This window comes from Gambusia affinis, linkage group LG19, assembly GCF_019740435.1.
Source record: "Gambusia affinis linkage group LG19, SWU_Gaff_1.0, whole genome shotgun sequence".
NCBI classification, from domain to species: domain Eukaryota; kingdom Metazoa; phylum Chordata; class Actinopteri; order Cyprinodontiformes; family Poeciliidae; genus Gambusia; species Gambusia affinis.
The window spans coordinates 10,478,613-10,497,710 of NC_057886.1; the positions used below are offsets into that span (position 1 = coordinate 10,478,613).

The 19,098-nt window shown below is 38.1% G+C and overlaps 1 protein-coding gene across 1 annotated transcript; it reads right to left on the reverse strand.

Moving 5' to 3' along the window:
- Positions 1–12,168: 12,168 nt before the first annotated feature.
- luc7l3 (LUC7-like 3 pre-mRNA splicing factor) lies at positions 12,169–19,081 on the reverse strand. Its single transcript, XM_044101059.1, has 11 exons — positions 18,951–19,081; positions 17,578–17,644; positions 17,445–17,484; positions 17,219–17,363; positions 17,028–17,102; positions 16,274–16,378; positions 15,885–16,046; positions 15,445–15,782; positions 14,866–15,086; positions 14,125–14,280; positions 12,169–12,606 (listed from the first exon to the last, which is right to left on the reverse strand). The coding sequence occupies exons 1-11, from the start codon at positions 19,047–19,049 to the stop codon at positions 12,572–12,574; spliced, it is 1,443 nt and encodes a 480-aa protein (XP_043956994.1). The 5' UTR covers positions 19,050–19,081; the 3' UTR covers positions 12,169–12,571.
- Positions 19,082–19,098: the final 17 nt, after the last annotated feature.

The following is a 19,098-nucleotide window of genomic DNA, read 5'->3' on the forward strand; positions in this document are numbered from 1 at the left end:
TTTAAAATGCCATAATAATCCTTACAAAAATACAAAGATTTGCTTTGCTCTGGAACCTCTTCAAAACTTACTAATGATGCTGTACTAGTAACACAAGTGAGGTAACATGCGGTGCTTCTATGAAATGACCATTTGATAGGCAACTGCACTAAAAGCTCTTGAACGTTTTCAAACATCACACGCCCAAGCAAGCTCCAGAGTCCGAAGGCTGGAGGAAGAAAAAATACAAATTGTTTCTATGTCAACAGCACCTAAACAGACAGTCTGCTTGACTGTCGGTGGACAGCCACTTTTTAACTCCATGACCTGCAGAGTGAAAACTTCATTTCTGCTGTGGTTGGCAAAACCATAAAAAGGGGTTTTGCAAATATTTGTCCTCTTGACATGATGAATTTTGTACGTCAGTCGACCTTTCCTGTGCTAGCATGTTCTGTAAGCACATTTGCAAACTGACCTAATCCTTTTATCTCCTGTCTTTGCAATGCTTGCTGTTATTTCCTATGTCTCCTTGCGTATTAGGGAGTTTTGCCTGTTGCGCTTTTCAGGGGAGAATGTGCTGTCTGCTTCGCTCTTTTGCAAGAACTATTCAATCATCCCTCCAAATGTTTTAATTTATGCGCTCCAGTCACTTTATGGCCACAGGTATATATCAAAAAAAAAAAATAAACTACAGTGAATTCTAATGTAGCATCATAATAAGATGCCGCCTCTGCAATAAGTCACATAGTAAATGTTCCTCCCCCACTAAATACTCCATAGTCAGCCATTAGTGGTGTCATAGCAAATTGGAAGCGATTGGGACCTACAGCAACTCAACTATGAAGTGTTAGACTGCGCTGAAGTGTGCAGTGTGCCAAAGTTGTGAATTTATGTAGTCCCACTGTTGGGGATTAAAAACTGTGGCGGGGAAATCTGTTTAAATATCACTAAACTCATTTATTCATTGTTTTACTGCAACTGCTGCAGAAAAAAAAAAAACAACCAACACAACCACAAATTTGTTTGTGTTGTAAAAAGAATACAAAACCTGCTTTGCTCTTATTTGAATTCATTTGAGTCCAAATAAAATCCAATTTGGCCTTGCAGACGGGCTCAATCTTATTTAGGCATGGCGGTGTGACAGATCGTTTTCAGGATGTCTGCTTTAATAGTTGCATGGTCCCAGCGGACTCTGTAGGCTAATTTGCTTGCTTTATTAGTTTTACAAGAGCTAAAATGTAGCGTGACCCTGCGCAGCTCTCTCCAGGGGGATGCTTCTAGTTGCAGATACATTGTACTTGCAAGCTCCTACTTTGCGACAGATGCTCTCCCTCCCGCACATATGGTATGAAATCAGCTGAAAAAAGGCTAAAGTAAATGTCCATTTCTATTTGCTACCATGTATGCTTGGGGGGAAAGGATGTAAATCACAAGCTGGTTTGGGCCTTGCAGCAGCATTGCTCAGCAACACTTTGCATCCATATGTTGTTTAAAGTTTTATGTTAAAAGGCAGCATGTGTTATAAGCATTTAGTAGTAACTTGGGAGTGAATAGATCATTGCCAGTAGTTGGAAACTGTGCAAAAGCCTTAAGTCATGCTCATTAAATATTTTATGCACCCAAGCTGCTCCTTTTAATCTTTTAAACTGGTCCTGATTAATGCCTCTTTAGACTTTCAGAAAGTATTTAAGTTGCTTTCTTTGAATATTAAAGAAGCATGCACTTCTGCCTTACTTTATTCACATGACTTTTTTTTTCTTTGACACTGAACTGTTAAAGCATAGGTTGAAACCAGATATTTACAAACTCTAGATAAAAAATTACCATTCCATCTGTCTGACATTAAACCAGATTAAACCTTTGCTGTTTTAGATGAGTTCAGACCAAGATAAGTTTTTATGCTAAACGCAAGGATAATATACACACATGACACTGAGACGTGCTGAAAAGTTTTTAAGGAACTGAAAGAGTTGGCTCGAATGTTTTTTGCTATTTTTGAGCCAACTTAATTATTCTAGTTCTAACATGCTAGTTCTAGAACATGCTAAGAAATAGCATGTGTGCTAGTTCTAGACAAGCACTTGTGAGGATACGTTTTAGAGTTTATGTAATTCAGTTAAGTTTTTTTGACTGCCTAGCTTAGATAATTTTTCCTTTCATCTTACCAGTTTCCTCATTTTTTCTTCAGAAGTTACAATAGTCAATATGGCCAAATACATCAGAGTCAGACGTTTAGTATCATCAGATCACTGGACATGCTTCCAAAAATGTTAGTCTTTGTCCTTGTTTACATATCCGACTGTCTGTTGAGAGTTGAGTCTTTCTAAAAGACCACAGTGGCAAATACCCAAGTGTTACAAAAATTGTATTTCGGAGATACTTTCATAGCATTCAGCTTAGACGTTGCCACGTCTGATTAAGTTCTTGCTGGCACTTTTTCTCAAATAGCCTCATAATTCAGCAATCCACTTTACTCTTAACAGTATTCAGCACGTCTCGGTTTTCTTTACATAATCTCTGTGTGTTACTCGTGTGGGTTAAGCTGCACTACAGTAACCCCGTAGCGGACAGAGTTTTTCTTTTAGGCACCCAGGATTTACCTGAGACAAGTGAACCAACCATTTCCACTTAACAGGGTAATACAAGCGCTCAAGGAGAAGCAGAAAAAAATCCCAAACAACTCTGATAATAAAGCTGTTTCTATCCACATTAAGCATAGCTGAGTCTCACAATCACCTCTATTGTTTTGATGAAAAATTTAACTAGAAGAGACCTGCAATGCATAGAAAAATCAAACGTAATCATACTCATGATTTGTTGCATTTAACAAAGAAACATAGTTAATAGCTCGCAGCAGCAGCTGATTCAAACCATGTCAAATGAAGCTGCGTAGCATTATACGTCTTCAATTTTGCAATTGGTTTCAAATCTGAGGTGTGTCCAAAAAGAACAAGCTTAACTAGAAAAAATTATGTGAGACCAATCAGTGCAGAGAACATAATAATAACACAACTAATTGTCTCAGAACAGCGATTAGCTTGGTTTTTCATTAGGCCTAGAGCACATTATGCCAAGGTCCAAGTAATGTTTTAATGCAAAAATAGGTGAGTTATAAAGATCAAACGTTACAATTTTCCCCTAATGTTGCCTGTGGAAACTGAGCAATTACGCTCAATATATGCAAGTGCAAGTCTGGCATGCATGTTTGTCTCTGTGTGCATTAGCTTTCTAGAGAAGACCAGGTCCTGCAGGTTGTGAGGTGAGAGTCAGGTGTTTGCCGAATTTTCCATTTCAGTACACATCAGTGCAAATGTCAGTACACATTGGCTTCAATCTCCTAGAATGCAATAGGAAAAAATTAAATACATGTCTGCACCCGACTGACTTGCAGCCTAACGGCTACCATCTATGGACACAAGTAATATGTTTTGTAAATATATCTCAACAACCCTAATTTATTTAGCCATACACCAGTTGCATAAAAACTATAGAACCTTGTGAGGGAGTAAGAAAAGCAGCTGATGACAAAACAGGGATGTAGTGCCTGAACTCACCTGCCTGCTCTTCTTTGTTTCTCTCCTTCTCTGTCATCCTCTACATTACCGTTGTGGTGTCACTAGCAGGGGCAGCAGGAAGAGGGCAGAGTAAATCAGCCGGGAGGAGGTCGGCCTCGCTCAGCGGCCAGCATCGGTAATATCCTTGCAGGGAACAAGTCTGGTACTGATTTGCATGATTAAACAGCATCCGCCAGACAGCCAAGGTTTCATTACTCATCATGGACACACAGAGGATGATTAGAGGAAAATAAGCTGAGCTCCACGCACACACAAGCATAAATGTAAACATTGACATGCAGAGACACCAAAATACTGTATACTCATAGTAATGCCATATGACAGCATTTGCAGCTGAGCAGAAGCAAAGATGAAACCTCCCAAATGCACGCATTGTCCTACCAGTTTGAAACCCAAGGATGCTTAAATCTAAGAGCAATTAAGAAGCTACATCTTTGATATTTGCATAACATCCTGGCTCGTCAAACTTGTTTGTATAATCTCACTATTGTGCAAAGGGCATCAGTAATCAGGTCCATGACTGATCTCTATAGCAGGTAAGACAGGGAATCAATAGGGAGCCTCTGAAACCCTGAATCGATGAAAGGGCAAAGGATTCAGAATACAGAGGCCGCCCTCCAGCATTCCTCTATTATGTCATGTTGTTAGGGCAGTCCAGCATACTTGTCAAATATGTTGTTTTGTCAGAAAGATGATTTGATTGTGACATCTGTCGAGACATATACCAGTGATTATCCACTCCTTTCCTTGGTAAGTGCGGGCATTTTTCCTAACTGCCAGGACTGTCCGCCCTCTCCAAGCACTGCATAGATCAATAGGCGACATGCAAATGTGTTACAGAGACAGCAAACAGTTTGTCAAGACTTACAGGCTCACAAGAGATAGATACTACATTCTTACTCTGAGCCAAACATGCAAGTGATACAGTGTGTCCTAAAGGTGTCAAAAGGCAAGGGTTAGTTTGAAAAAAAAAAAAAAAAATTTAAATTAGGTTTTGGGGAGTTGCTGACAGCACTGAGTACTTTGCCCTTTGTTGACAGCTGCTATCAAAATAATGTGTTTGAAAAAACAATGAGAAGTTTGGAAGGAAGAGTCAAACTACCTAAGAACTCTGAGTGAAAACGAAAGCAGGCTTATCCTGTCTTCCAACCTCAACTCTCACAAATTTGTGTGCTTCAAAATGTTTGAATTGAGCAAACCTCAAATTTTTTTGAATGCAGGTTAAATCACCAAGCAGTTTCCAAGTATCAAAGTCCTTTTAAAACATTTTATCGACAGAAGTTAAGTTTTGTGAAGAAAAAAGAAGATATTTTCTATTTGTTTGGCACGTCAGACATTAAAGTGGAACAGTCTTACCAACTCTGTCTCGAAATCCAATACGGCTCCTACTGACTTAATAAATTAAAAAAAACTAAATGTTTGGTTTGCAGTTTGCATGTCATAAAATCGTTCACACACCCAAATCATGTCCACTATCTATTCAGTAACATTATCCTTTAGCATTTTCATTAATATAATGAGCAGATGTGTGCTGCTGTTAGCTCATACTGGTGGTGCTAAAAGTGATTAGCCTCCTCGTTGATCATAACATTGGCAACTAGAACATAGTTTCATCTAATTTGATTTCAATCCAAGGTCAAAGTTCAAGGCACAGATAATTAGCATTCCTCGCGCTTAGCAAAGCATCTGATTTTATACATTGTAACTGTGTGTGTGCCCTGCGGGTGGGTGTGTGTGTGTTTGGAGTCCATGGAAAAAGGATTCGTTGCGTGTATGATATGTCTTGTTCTGTAATTTATTTTATTAAACGGCTCAATTTGTATTTTTTGTCTACGTTATGTATTGATACAACTATCAGTACATAATGGGGAACGACAGTTAGAGAATCTGCTCTAACTTTGAGCAAAAATCTTTGTATGTTACAAACCTGATGCGTGCTAGTAAGTTACATATGCATAAAACAAGGCTTGCAAGAAATGATACGAAGTTTTCCATCCAAAATAAACCCTCATCCAGAAAGCCTGCCATTACTTATGAGTGCCCTTCTAATGTACAACATCCTGTATATTTCCAGTACATTCTGAGGTGTAGGAAAGTGTTAACATCACATGCTCAACTAGGGCAGCCCCCTTTGAAATCACCCCGTCACAGACTAGGTTTCATCCTGCTTGTGTGTAAGCAGCCACCCCCTCTTTGAAGTCCGACACGAGGCTTTTATCTTGTTATCATGCTGTTTCATTGTATTCCCCTGCGTAATGCCATGCAGCGTCCCGAGAGGTACGACAAATACCCTCTCATCCATAATAAGGGAGCCTCCAATGAAGCTGGGGAAAAAAGTGGAAGATAAAAATGTCTATTGTATTACTGAAGTACATCAGAGAGGAGTTGACCATACACCGTAATGACAGGCCTAATTATTCGGATACATAATTCATGCGACAGTGTGCTGTGAACAAACAGGAGGGATCAGGACAGACTGCTACCATCAGCATTTCTCTCAGGAGAACATTCTGAAGAATTTCTGATTGAAACAAACATGCTGATTAGAGGTTGATTAACACTCCGGGTTAATTATGTGTAAAAGGTATTCTTAAACAAGAGATTCATAGAGAACTTCAAGCATCTACTAAACACACAAACTCAACGTCTTTGGTGCTTCTTGACTTTAGATTATTGGGTTTCTTTGGAGTAAATGTATGCAAAACAAACCCTTAAGGGTTACACAATCTTCAGAAGCTCAACATTAAGAAACATGACTAAGTTTAGCTCCTTTCCATGAAATGTTTAAACTTTATCCTCACAAACCTTCACATTTCATCTTCACATTTACTTCATTTAGTTTGCTCATAACACATGCTTTAATTGGTTTGGTTCAGATGATGAAGACAAAATGGTTTGGAGTTGAAGTTTGAAAATGGTTTACCCATCCCAGTTTAAGTAAACCTTGTGTGTTTACAGATAAATCAGGGGAAGCAAGTTGATGTGATACAAAATCAATAAATGTATTCAGTATAATCCAAAGGTGTATTAAAACAATAAAAAAAGCACATAAGGCACAAATGTAACTTTTTATTGGCTTCTCTACTTTTTGCTCACAATATTTACAAGAATACAGATATTGTCTTAGAATATTTTTTTATATTTCTTTTACTAAACACTCTTTCTGCTTTGACTAAAAAACACATGTTTAACGGATAATTGAGAGACGGTATTCAGGACGGAAATCTCAGAAAAGCAATTATGAAACAAAGCTTACACGAGTTAAAACCTAATAAGAATCTTAAGAGCTAATGCGTCTCATAATATTTTTAAGTTTAGCCAAGTCGTACATCCTAGTTGTACGACTTGCTTCACTTTTTACAGTAATATTAGCAAACAGACTTTGAATCATTAATTAAGTGTTGCTCTTTACTCTGCTGAATATTTAATTGAGCACAACTTTAGCAGCATATAGATGGAGACACAGGAACCACTAAAACAAATTTATGCAAAATCAACTGGAGCTGAACCCAAAGAGAAAATTCACAATCTGTACAGACAAACAACCCTCAATGGATAATAGATAGATAATAATTTGTTGAATATGACAATATGACTGGATGGCTTTTCTCTGAGAATAATAATAATAATAATAATAATAATAATAATTATTATTATTATTATTATTATTATTATTATTATTATTATATATATATATATATATATATATATATATATATATATATATATATATATATATATATATATATATATATATATATATATATATATATATATATATATATATAGATATATTTGTGCGTGATGTTATTTTACCAATATGTAAAAAATTTACTGTTTGTCTTCACTGGGAAGGAAGGAAATCAAGCCAAAACACTAACAACCTTATTTGATCTTCTTTATGTAAGGACACTTGAAGTTTTTTGGATCAGAAACTATTTAAACCTTTGTGAAGAGCAAAAACTGGAAACACAAAATCTTTGGCTGCAAGGTCAAAATCTTTTCCGCTACTATCGCGGAATATAATTTAGAACAAGATTTATGTGTTTGAATTTACTCTAATATGTTTCTCCTACACGTAAATAACCACAAGATAAAATAAACCGCAAAATAAATTAATTGAAAGGTGATCATCCATGGCGATATTGGCTGAAGAAATGGGATTCTAATCAAACCCTTTTAAAATGAAGTCATTGAACACATTCAGCAGGTATTATCTGATGACTCAGCTGTCCATAAGAGGGAAGCGTTACATTTTCTTCACCATATCTCATAAATCATATTTTGTTGGTCATTGTATCGCTGCAGTTCCGGGCTTTCTCTCTGCACACTTGGACACACCTCTAGGTCTTTTTACACTCTGCAAGACCATTGACTTTTATATTAGAAGGTAGGCAAGGTCAGCTGTGCCCAGCCCCATGGACACAAGGTTACATGTTGTGAAATGTTTGGCTTCTTCTACCCGTTTTAAAATATGTGTCTGTAGCTGTGCCGTTTATGGACTCTTAAGGTCAATAGCCCCTTTTTGTGGTGAAAGTGATTTCATCCACATAACACATACTGCAATTTTCCATAAAAAGCCTTAACCTAAAAGCTTTTATATTTCTTGTTCCACCCCTTGCCAACTTTGTTTTCTGAAATCTGAAGTAAATCAAAAATGCTCAGCAGACACCCAGTGCATTATCTAATTTCTGACGACCCAGCTAACACAAAAATAATAATAATGCAATGTCAAGATTCTGGAAACATTTCTTTCTTCCACTACTTTACACCATTCAGTCCTCCCCACTCTTTCTGGTGGCGATTTCAGAGGATGAGCACAGAGAATGAGTTTCTGTTCACACAGACAGGTTTTAAATCTCAGCTGGGAAGTCTGGACTCTCAAAGTGACTGCATTCCTGACTCTGGCTGGCTCTTCAAAAGCCAAAACTGCTAACACTGCAGGACACAAAAAGGGGAAAAACAGGCAAAAGCAAAACAGAGATAGCACAAAAGAGGAGATGGTCAGAAAGAGAGAGAGAATAAAAACAGACAGCTCGTTGATTCTGGCTTTCTTCTTGAGGTGACGCCATCTGCTGAGACGGTGGTGTGGAGTTCAGGTTCCACAACTTTCTGCAGCGGTGAAGTCACTGTCTATTTTAATCCCATAAGTTATAAAAATATACAAGGTTCTTCCACCTCTGCTTTGAAAATACCTGTAGTTGACTTTGTATTGGGAGAAGTGAACTGTTGGGGTTTTTATTTTCTTTCCTGTGGTGATTTGTAAAATGTATATATTTTCATGCTTCTTCAGGCAATTATCTATGCATTGGTCGCTCAACCATGAAGCACAGATGTTTCAAACTTTAATGAAAAGGACAAGCCTATTTTCTCCTCTGCAATTTTGTCATGTTTCCTTTGACATCTGTCACCTTGGTGATTAAAACTTTTTGTATTAAATAACGAGTACTGAGGAAAAAATGACAAATATTTGATTTGGCAACAGAGAATAAAAAAAAATTTGGTCAAGCAGCTTTCAGGGCATGATGCATTAGATTCCAAATCAGTTCAAATGACAGAGAAATTATTCTGCCTCATCTCAACTTGAGTGGCAACTGACATAAGCTGTTAACAAGTAAAACAGTTTTGGTTATTAATCAGACAGCGAGCTAAAAATCCTGATGAATTCCTTTCTCCTGAATATCCTCTGTGCTGCTCTTGTCTTTTAAACTTTGCTTGAGAGTCGGTGCATTTCTCTGCAACACCAGAGAATCCAAAGGCATTCTTCTTTTTGTGAGTTTTTTTTTTTTTTTTTTTTAGCATCCCATTAAACTCTCTCTTTCAATGCTCTCTTTTCCTGTTTCCTGCGCTGTCACATTTTGGTTTCTCCTGCCTCCCCAGCTTACTATCTCTCTATTGTTTCTAGCCTCTTTTTTCTCCCCTGTAGCTGCAACTCTCACCCTGGGGAAATTCTGCTTTGCTAATGACATGTGCAGACTGGGTGTTGTAGAACGGGACATTAATGTTGCCTGAGTGTGAGACTGTAGAAAGGAGTTGCTATCCTCACAGGGGTTTTTTTCTTCTTCTTTTTTCTCAATTCCAGTGTGAACACGCACAAAATAAAAGACAACACATACACAAACACATTCCTTCTCTACACTTCAGAGGCTGATGCTGCTGCCAGCTCGGTGAAGAATCTCAATTAAAAATAAGTACATAGCGCCCCCTGCTGTTAAGTAATCTAAGAGCATAAAATTCACCGTATGTTTCTTAAAATATGAAATGCAAAGCTCCAAAATTCAGAATCTAACGTTTAATATTTACCACACATGTTATAATATGTGTAATATGTTTCATTAAGTGCCACATAATGCATTTGAAACTTTGCAGATTCCAAATCAAAGAGTAAAACGAGATCACATTTCTGACCAAAAGGGGAGATGGGTGGGGGAAAAATATATATCAATCTGCATAAACTGTAAAATACTTTATTTAAATTAGTTATCAGAACGAATGTTTCTCTTCACACTTTGTGTGAACAGCTTCAAACCTGCGTTGCCAGGGGAGAACTGGCCTCTGGGATTTGTATACAAGTATGCCAGAACAACTGGAGCACACCAACATTCCTCTGTATCTCTGGTTTTTCCCTCAGAAACAGAGAATTTTCCATTATAGTCTGAAGATTGACGTGACAACGCTGTAATGTTAATAAGGAACCAAAATGCTGACGGCATACCTGTAGGCCACTGATGCTTGAAAGTTGTTGTTTTTTTTCCCCTTGGAATCTCCTCTTCAGCACGAGGGAGAATAAACTCTTTAAGAATGTTGATGTATTAGGATCCATGAGACCTAGTGTATGTCAAATATGCCCTACACTAGTATGAGAGCCATTCCAATAGCAGGAGTATGCTTCACAGAGGATAATACCGTTTCCAGGGGTCGTTAGACCAACTGTCTGCAGCCTCTAAAGTCAATGAGAAATTTTGTTATTTTCAGTCTGTAGCACATAAGCATATGATTTTTTTTTCTTCATTAAAAGGAAAGACAGATGGAGCTCTTTACTAGTAGTTTACACATTTACCTTTGTCAGACTTAACCAAATATATGCTCAGCATTGTCTGGAATGTGTCATTTTGAGACAAAAAAAAAAAAAAAAAAAAACACTTACCTGTTTTGGAACAAAATGAATGTCAAATTGAACTTTAATTGTGGCCATCCTTTTTGAACAAGTCATGACAGCTGATTTGTGGTCTTTTATACACTCCTGAATTCAAATATTTTCAGAAATAATTGTAATTAATCAATGCATAATCAGAATTTGTGGAAATAAATACATACCTTTTCCAAAATGAAACCATTCTAGCTGCCTAAGCATTTTTATCAGGCTAAAAATCAGTTTGATCTTCAGTTTATAGGCTAACTTGTGTTTATGATACCACGATACTAAAACATAGAGGTTTGCATCACTGCTGCTAGATAAACCCCCAAATTGATGCCAAAAATCTCACAACCCTTTTAAATTCATTAGTCACAAGTAGAAAGATTCAGCAAACTTTAGCACTCATTGAAAGCCTGTCCTAACAGGCTGATTAAACACACCTTAAACTTTTGAAAAAAAAAAAACAAAAAAAAAAAAAACTGGTTTCTAAGGGGGACAAAACGCCACCACAACAAAGGATCTAATCCAGACTTGACAAAAAAATGAAGCACTCATACTGTAGAGACTGAGGACATATAGCTCTGAAAAGCCTTTAATTTTTTCCATTTATGTAAATACCAAACATTTACCGGAATCATCGCAAGACACCTCTGAAAACCTGAGAAAAGGTGTAAAGATGACTTGAAAAATTTTGCCTGGCATGTCTAACATGCTGGGAAATAAAACTCATTCAGTTCAACTTACCTGGAATTGACCAAATGTTCATTTCAATTGTAAAATACTTTATAAATCCAGACGTGAAATCAAATGTTGCACTCTCTTTTATCTAAGGTTCCTCAAAGACGGTAGTTCTGGTGGTGGGCAAAAATGACCTCCTGCAGCAGCCTGTGTTGCAGCGGTCCAGGTGAAGCCTCTGACTGGAAACACTTAAGTTTTATAGAAAGAGGATGCCCAAAGTTGTCCATTATGCTCTTCATTTCTTCAACCATTCTTCTTCACCTCCAGAACTGAACCAGCCATCTTTATCAGCTTCTTGACCTTTAAGTAACTGGGTCTGCTACTGCTGCCCTGCCTCAGGTAGTGGTACCGGATGCAGCTTGGAGTACAACCACATTTGTATTTTTTTCCTGTCTTACTAAGAATATTTCAAAAATCTTTTAATCAAATATAGAATTCATTACAAAGATAAAAAAATAAATAAATAAATCCCCCTGCCCCAAAAAACAACAACAAAAAAAACAACAAAAGACAAGATTTTACCTTTTAATTTAACATGACAACATGTACATTAAAAGCAAGGCGAAATTTAAACAAATCTTGAATGATGAAGAGCTTCAGATGAGAATTAAAATGAAAATATTTTACATTGATGGGACAAGAGCAATAGCCATGAGCTCAAAGTGGAGGAGGAAAGAAACACTCCCTGCCAAGGATTTTACATTGTACAGACGCTTTTAATTGAGGTTGTTTTTAAAAAAAAAAAAAAAAAGGTCAGGAGAAGTAGAACCTGACAAATGAGTACAAACCACGATAACTGTTTTTATTCAATTTCCACTAGATGCCAAGAAACATAGGACGTGTAAAGATTTTCAACAAAACAAAACAAAAAAGCCCATTAAGAACTTTTTCTACACTTTCCATGTGATATCTGGCTGTCATCTATTACCAGTGAATCAGATGAATATGAGATGAACCACAACTGCCTTTTATCCAGCCAATTAAACAAACAAAGAAAAAAATAATAATCTAAGTATTAACCCTCTCTCCTCATTGAGATATATCATTTCATGGTTATTTATTAAATAACCCCCTACACATCTGTGGTTCACCTTGTTTGTAAGCAGCGAAGTCAGGTTCAGGGTAAAGGTGGGCGTGCTCTTCAGCTTTTTCCTCCACAAGACATTCCAGCTTCCCCTGCAGAGCAAAACGGCCACAACAAACAACGTTAGCAAGGGCCCCACAACATGGGCCTGTAGCAAAGACAACCAGCTATGCAGGCAAATGTTTATCTGCTGCTCAAATATGGTAATTTTTTTATTGGGGGGAGAATGATGGTCCCATTAACAGACTATAAACCAAATAAGTTTAGATTTCTAGCATAAACACTGCAGGTTTTGAATACATTTGGCTACTTTGGCATATTTCATCTGCTTTGTATCTATAAAAACTTAGCATTATTTTAAAGACAAACCTATATAATATTCCTTTCGCCAAAGTGGAAATATGCCTGACATGTTGGAGAATTTGAGCATAATAATAATACTGTGGACAAGTCTGTGGCAATTTCAGCCAATGGCAAAAGGACATGAAGGTCGTCTCAGATTATTCATTCAAATAACTTTTCTTCCCCCCAACATGTTACCAAATACAGCAGCAAATCACACAATTAAAAATAAACACATGATGGATACATGTTCTAAAAGAAGTAGCTAGTTCTTTTTTTTTTTTTAGACAGGCAACAGCATTCAGAAATGGATGTGGGTAGAGAAAGGAGTACCTGGGGTGAGTACCTGCACAGTTTGACAGTCAGAGAGTATCCAAGATTTTTAATTTGCCCTTTTTCTCATGTGGGTCTCGCTCACAACACCAACGCTGTGTGAGGTATAGAAGTCAGCTGCAATTCATCCGATAAACCCTACACCTCCAGTTAGTGTTGTTAAGACCCCCCCCCCAGGTGCTATACCCCCCCGCACCTCCCAAAAAAAATAATAATTAAAAAAATAATTTAAAAAAACAAAACACAGTGCATGGCATTATCAGGCACAGTAAGCTAGAAAATGGGCAAATTCCCAAAAGGTAAAATCTGAACATGTAGAAAACATAGCCAACTTAATTTCCTCCCTGAATGGACAAACAGCAATTACTATGTTTTCCTGTTTCAGAGTAAGAAAAAAATTGAATGAAAAATAATAAGAAAAAAAAAGATAAAAACATGTATATACAGCTAGAGAAACTTGACTGGATCTGTCATTTCTTCCACAGAGTGAAATTAAAACATCTGTAAGGATCGAAAACTGATACAAAACGAGGAGTACCTCTGGGCATGTTTGCTCAGGGCTACACTGGCCTTTCCCTCTTGGCTTTGTGTGAATGTTTTCTACTTTCTTCTCATTCATCGGGCCTAGTCCTTCATCTTCAGTGCATACTTACGATGCACTAATCAAAAACAGGATAAAGATATTTGCATATAGTACATACGACAAAAGAAAAGGGGGAAAAAAAAATAAAATCATAGGCATTGAACTGAACATAAACAGCGTGGGAAACGGAAGGGGCAGAAGGGAGGGGTGGAAGGAAGGAAGGAGGGCTGAAGGAAAGGGGAGAGAGTGTGAGAGGGGAGGTCGAGAGCCAGGGGGAGTGAAGAGGAGGACGCACTTACCTGAGCCTGATCTGAGGTCCTATCAGATCAGTTTTAATTGGACTGAGTGTCACCTTCAGATTGGAGGAGCTCTTGCTGGCCGTTAAGCAGAGGAGGGGAGGAGGAGGCGGCAGCCTTGGTCTGCATCGGTTCCGGCTCCGACGAAGCCTTAACGGTGGCCGAGTCGCTTTCTTTCTTAGAGCTGCTCTTCTCCTCTGTCGCCTTACGGTCTGACAAAACGGTACAGATATTCAGCAGTTGACCAATTATTACAGTCTGAAAATAACTCACTTAAAAAGCGTGTTATTCAGGCCAAAACAAGGTAGAACATAACGTACCAGTAGAAGTGAAAAAAAATAAATAAATTATTTCACAAATGTAAACCTGAAGGGTAGGATTTTATTACTACTGGGCTTAAGTCTCTACCAGCTTTCTATCTCTTCCATTCATTTAATTATTCTTCTGGGGGAATTAGCTCAATTCATTGGGTTGTTTCTGTTGTTTTGGATATTTTAAAATGCCTTCCAGTTCCAGTGTTAAATGTTCATCAGAATTTAAAGCTTACTGATCTTTGAGAATGGTTTCTAGTGTTATCATAATGTCATATGAAAATAGTATCGCAATGACTTCTGGGTCAATGGTACCATTAGAGTGGAGGAACTTTTTCTGCGTGAATTGATAAAAGCAAGAGCTTAGTTTCATTTTCAACTGCTTTTATTGCACTCTCACGTTAAATCCCAACACAAAACCCTGAGGTTTCATGACGCAACATGACAACAATGGCTAAGCTCATTCTGAGGAAAACAGGCTCCCACCTTTTTCTTTTGATGACCGCTCTTTGTCTTTGTCCCTTCCTTTGTCTCTGTTTCTTTCTCTATCCTTGTCCTTGTCTCTTTCTCTGTCCTTGCTGCGGCTCCGGCTGCGATGGCGGTGAGATTTGCGCTCTGAGCTACGCGACCTCCTCCTGTCGCGGCTGCGGGAGCGATGCTTTCTGTCGGATCGCTCACGACTGCGCCTCCTCTCTCTGTCACGACTCCTGAAGAAATAAGAACGAGTTGAAGAAAAATAGATTTTCTCTACATACACACACTCAATTTGAAGCAAGACATATCGAAGCACGTAATGTAAGCAAGTTTTCCTATAAGGTTCTTGCTTTGAGATGGCAAACAGATTTTCTGTAGATTCTAATTTTATTATAGTTTTAAGTCGGTTGTTCGGGGGGGGGGACAGTCAAAAGTAATGTTCTAAAATTCTTTTTATGATGATAAATATCTTTTTATAAGAGCGAAATAATTCATCCAACTGAAAATTTTAAGCCCATTTTATAGTTGATTGTAGCTATAAAGGAGAAGGAGAAGAAGAAGAAAAAAAACAAACAAACTAATCGGCCATACCTGCTGCGCTTCCGTTCCCTGTCCCGGCTTCTAGACCTCCGGCGGTCGCGGGATCTGCTCCGCCTCTTGTCCGACGTTCGGCTGGAGTGGCGGCTGTTGGAGTGGCTTCGCCTCGCCCGTCTCTCACGGTCCCGCTCTCGCTCTCTGTCTCGCTCCTTCTCTTTCTCCCGTTCTCTCTCTTTCTCCCGTTCCTTCTCCTTTTCCCGCTCCTTCTCCTTCTCTTCCTCCTCTTTGCGCTTCTTCTCCCGCTCCTCCCTTTCGCGCTCGCGCTCCTCTCTGTCCCGTTTGACAGTAGGGCTCTCGCCTTGAGGGTCCTCAGAGCGACGTCGGAGTTTTTCCTGAGGACACAAATTCCCCATCGAATGAAAGTCAAAACCAAAAGGATTCAAATTACTTGTCTTAGATGTCCAATGCTGAGCTGAGGCATTTCATAATCTTACCTTAAGCTCCTCTACAGTAGACTTTATCTTAGCGTAGCCCATGTGTTGTTTCCCCATTAAGTGGTCATCCACCCGGGACTGTGCATCACCCACGATGAGGAAGGCCCCACACACCTCACACACCTCCATCTGTTTCTCCTGAGCAGCAAAGCTCTCAATAGTCTTAAAAAAAAAAAGATAAATATTAGTTTCACACTATAATTAGTGAAAACATAATTCATTTTGGATTGATGTATTTCTACACATCGTAGGATGAACTCTTGTTTGAAAACAAACGAGGTTTTCTTGTTTGAAAACCTACACACAGTAGGTGTTGCTTGATTACACAAGCAACACCTACTATCTTGGGCTGCATCAGTAGGCCGATTAGCCGGTGTTAGCTGACTCACCGAGGGGGTGGAGCTCAGCATCTCCCTCTCCTCCTTCAGCTGCTCCACCAGCTTCATCATTCCCTGAGCCTCCTCCACGCGGCCCTCCGACCCCAGTTCCTCAATCTAAGGAAGAGAACCATGTTGCAGTTTATAAGCAGAGAAGATGGGAGATTTTCGTAATCCATTACAATTCAGTATTAGATTGTATGACCTTCTTTATCACTAATTTATTCCAATGTAATGGCAATTCCAAATGTGTAACTGCAGAGTTAAACTTGGCTACTGCTGATATCAGTGAAGGATTTGAAGACCAAATACAAAAATACTTAATACTTTTTTTAATACTTTTAAATTATTATTAGCCCAAAAATATCAGGATCTATTTTAAATGAAACTGAATGTTCTCCGACATGTTCGCCACGAGGTCATTCAGGCTGAGAGAGAACGAGACGTTCAGCAGGTAAAAGGAACGCCAAAACTGTTACAGCAAATTTGCTCTCTTCTTTTTGAGGTTTCACCTTCTCTCAGTCAGGAAACAAGTTGGATCTGGTACCAAAACATTTTGGAAATCGTAGGAGTTAAACTAAAAACCAGAATTCCCTTAGACGATATTGGCTGAATCAAAAGCTATTTAAACACATAGACCTGCCTAATCCTGCGTGTCTTTATATAATTATGATCCAAAACAACCATCTAAAATCATTGTGAAAGATTTTCCTTCACAATGGATGACAAACAAATGTAAAATTATACCAACAAATTAGTTGCAAACCTGTAAAACCAGGTCTTCTATCTTCTCTGTTAGAACTTTAACTTTCTCTTCGTTCTTTCCAGATGGACCCGGGCCCTGAGGGAATAAAACCGCAATATCTCACACAAACGGTGCATTTATTTTCCTGTGGTTTTTCCACAAGAGATAAAACTGCATATGTGTGTGAAAAAATTTATAAGAAAATTACAAACCCCTGCATTTTGCTGAGCTTGGGAGAGTGCAAGCCGAGCGTGTCCTCTACGAATCCGCCGCTCCACTTCCGCCAGGAGAGACTGCAGATACCGCAGGAACTCTCGCTCGTAGCCTTCTTTCATAAACCGGGAGCTTTTCTCGTACCTGTGGCAAGAAAGAAGTTTATCAGGTCAAAACATCCAAATGGGGAAAAAAAAATATGCTAAAATCTTAAGCAGAACTTACAGTTTCCTTAGATTTTCATCATGGATTTTCTCACAAGGACCTGGAACAAAATAGAAATGCCTCATTACACTATATTATAGCAGTATTAATTTAATACTTTTAAATTATTATTATTCTTTCTTTAGGTCCTTACCCAAGTCAGAGCGTGTGTTTGTGAATAGCTCCGCTGGGCAGAAGCCACACAGATAGTATCGACAAACCTTAAGAGAAAAAGAGAAATATAAAACTTTTCTTGTGTTTATATTCCAAGAACAGTTTATGAAGAATTTTAAAACTCTGAAAATTGCAGCTTCCATTCATTCCAGTCAAAAACTATTTCAGACATCTCTTAAGCATAATCAGTACAAGCACACCGAAGGAGAAGTGCACATTTTGACTTGTACAATTCAATATACAAACAAAAATAAAGCTAACTTTACTCCAAATCAATTCAGATGTCAGTATTTTTGCATCAAATAACGCCAACAATAATGCAATATTTTCCTCTAACCTGATCAAAGAAAATAGGAATCAGCAGATTCTCTAGGACGGAAAAGGAAATAGTCTTCATCTTTCTTTTTTGCTCCAATTGCTTGATTATGCTGATTATGCCAAAACCTGCACCACTGCTTTAAAAATCCAACTTTATTTGGCTTCCTTAAAATATAAAATATATAAAATGATTTGTTATCCATTTTAATTAAAAAGTGATGCAATGCTAATGTGCCAAATTTACCTGAAGAGTAGATTTATTATTTTCAAACAAACCAAGTCTATAATTTAGAAATGTGAAATGACCATGTAGAAAAAACAATGTAGAAAAGGTTTTCTGTTTTTTTGTTTTATTTTCCCCGACATAACAATCTCAGTCACCGTTGTTTCATTTTTTTCAGTAACTAATTTGGTTCTTTGAATAAAACACCATAACAAGCCAATTCTTTTTTACATCTGAAAAACTAAACAATTTTTTGCTTGAGGTTTTAGAGCAACATGCCAAGCATTTTCTGTGACTTGGATAACAACTTCTCACTGGTTTCAGTGTAAAACGAGGGAAACAGACTACCAACAAACTTTAGCGGTTGCTTTCATTTTAAACCCACGCGTGATCTTAACACTTAGAAATTTCTTTCAAGACGTAAGACTTTAAGTTACTTATTCGACGAGCACATATATGAAAAATGTGCTCTTGATGATGACACATTTAAAAGTATCTCTCGGGTATCTTGAGGTTTTAAAAATCTTGTTCTAACGAGAGCGTTGCCAACCTTCATTGTGATCCACTAGCCTAGCCTAGCTTAACCGTTAGCAATTTCAGATTAATACCGCTAACATGCGTACCTACAAAGCAGTGTCCCTTAAGACTTAATTAGAAGAACCTTTTAAATTAAACTTAAAGCAAAAATCCCAGATCAAGAAGCCAGTTGAGTCCCAAACCATATAAGACATGATGTTAGACATCTCGCATTGCCTAAAAAAATGTTAGCTCATCACATTTTCGAAGCTAAGGTTAGCTACATGCTAACTTACGCTCTCGTCATCCCATCGCACGTTGGAGCGCTTCTCATCAGGGGCCAAGTTTCTGTCTCTGCCCATTAACTCATCGAGTAACTGGGCTGCAGACAGCATTTTGAAAGAACGGCGGTGCCTTCTCCTGGAGAACCGCTGTGTATCCCGA

What these genes read in the sequence shown, in the direction of transcription:
- luc7l3 (XM_044101059.1), bottom strand. Translation starts at nt 19,049, where the DNA reads ATGCTGTCTGCAGCCCAGTTACTCGATGAGTTAATGGGCAGAGACAGA. An exon ending in TAGAAGACCTGGTTTTACAG is followed by an intron (nt 16,379 to 17,027) that starts GTTTGCAACTAA and finishes TCTCTTCCTTAG; the next exon opens with ATTGAGGAACTGGGGTCGGA. An exon ending in CTACTGTAGAGGAGCTTAAG is followed by an intron (nt 15,783 to 15,884) that starts GTAAGATTATGA and finishes TTGTGTCCTCAG; the next exon opens with GAAAAACTCCGACGTCGCTC.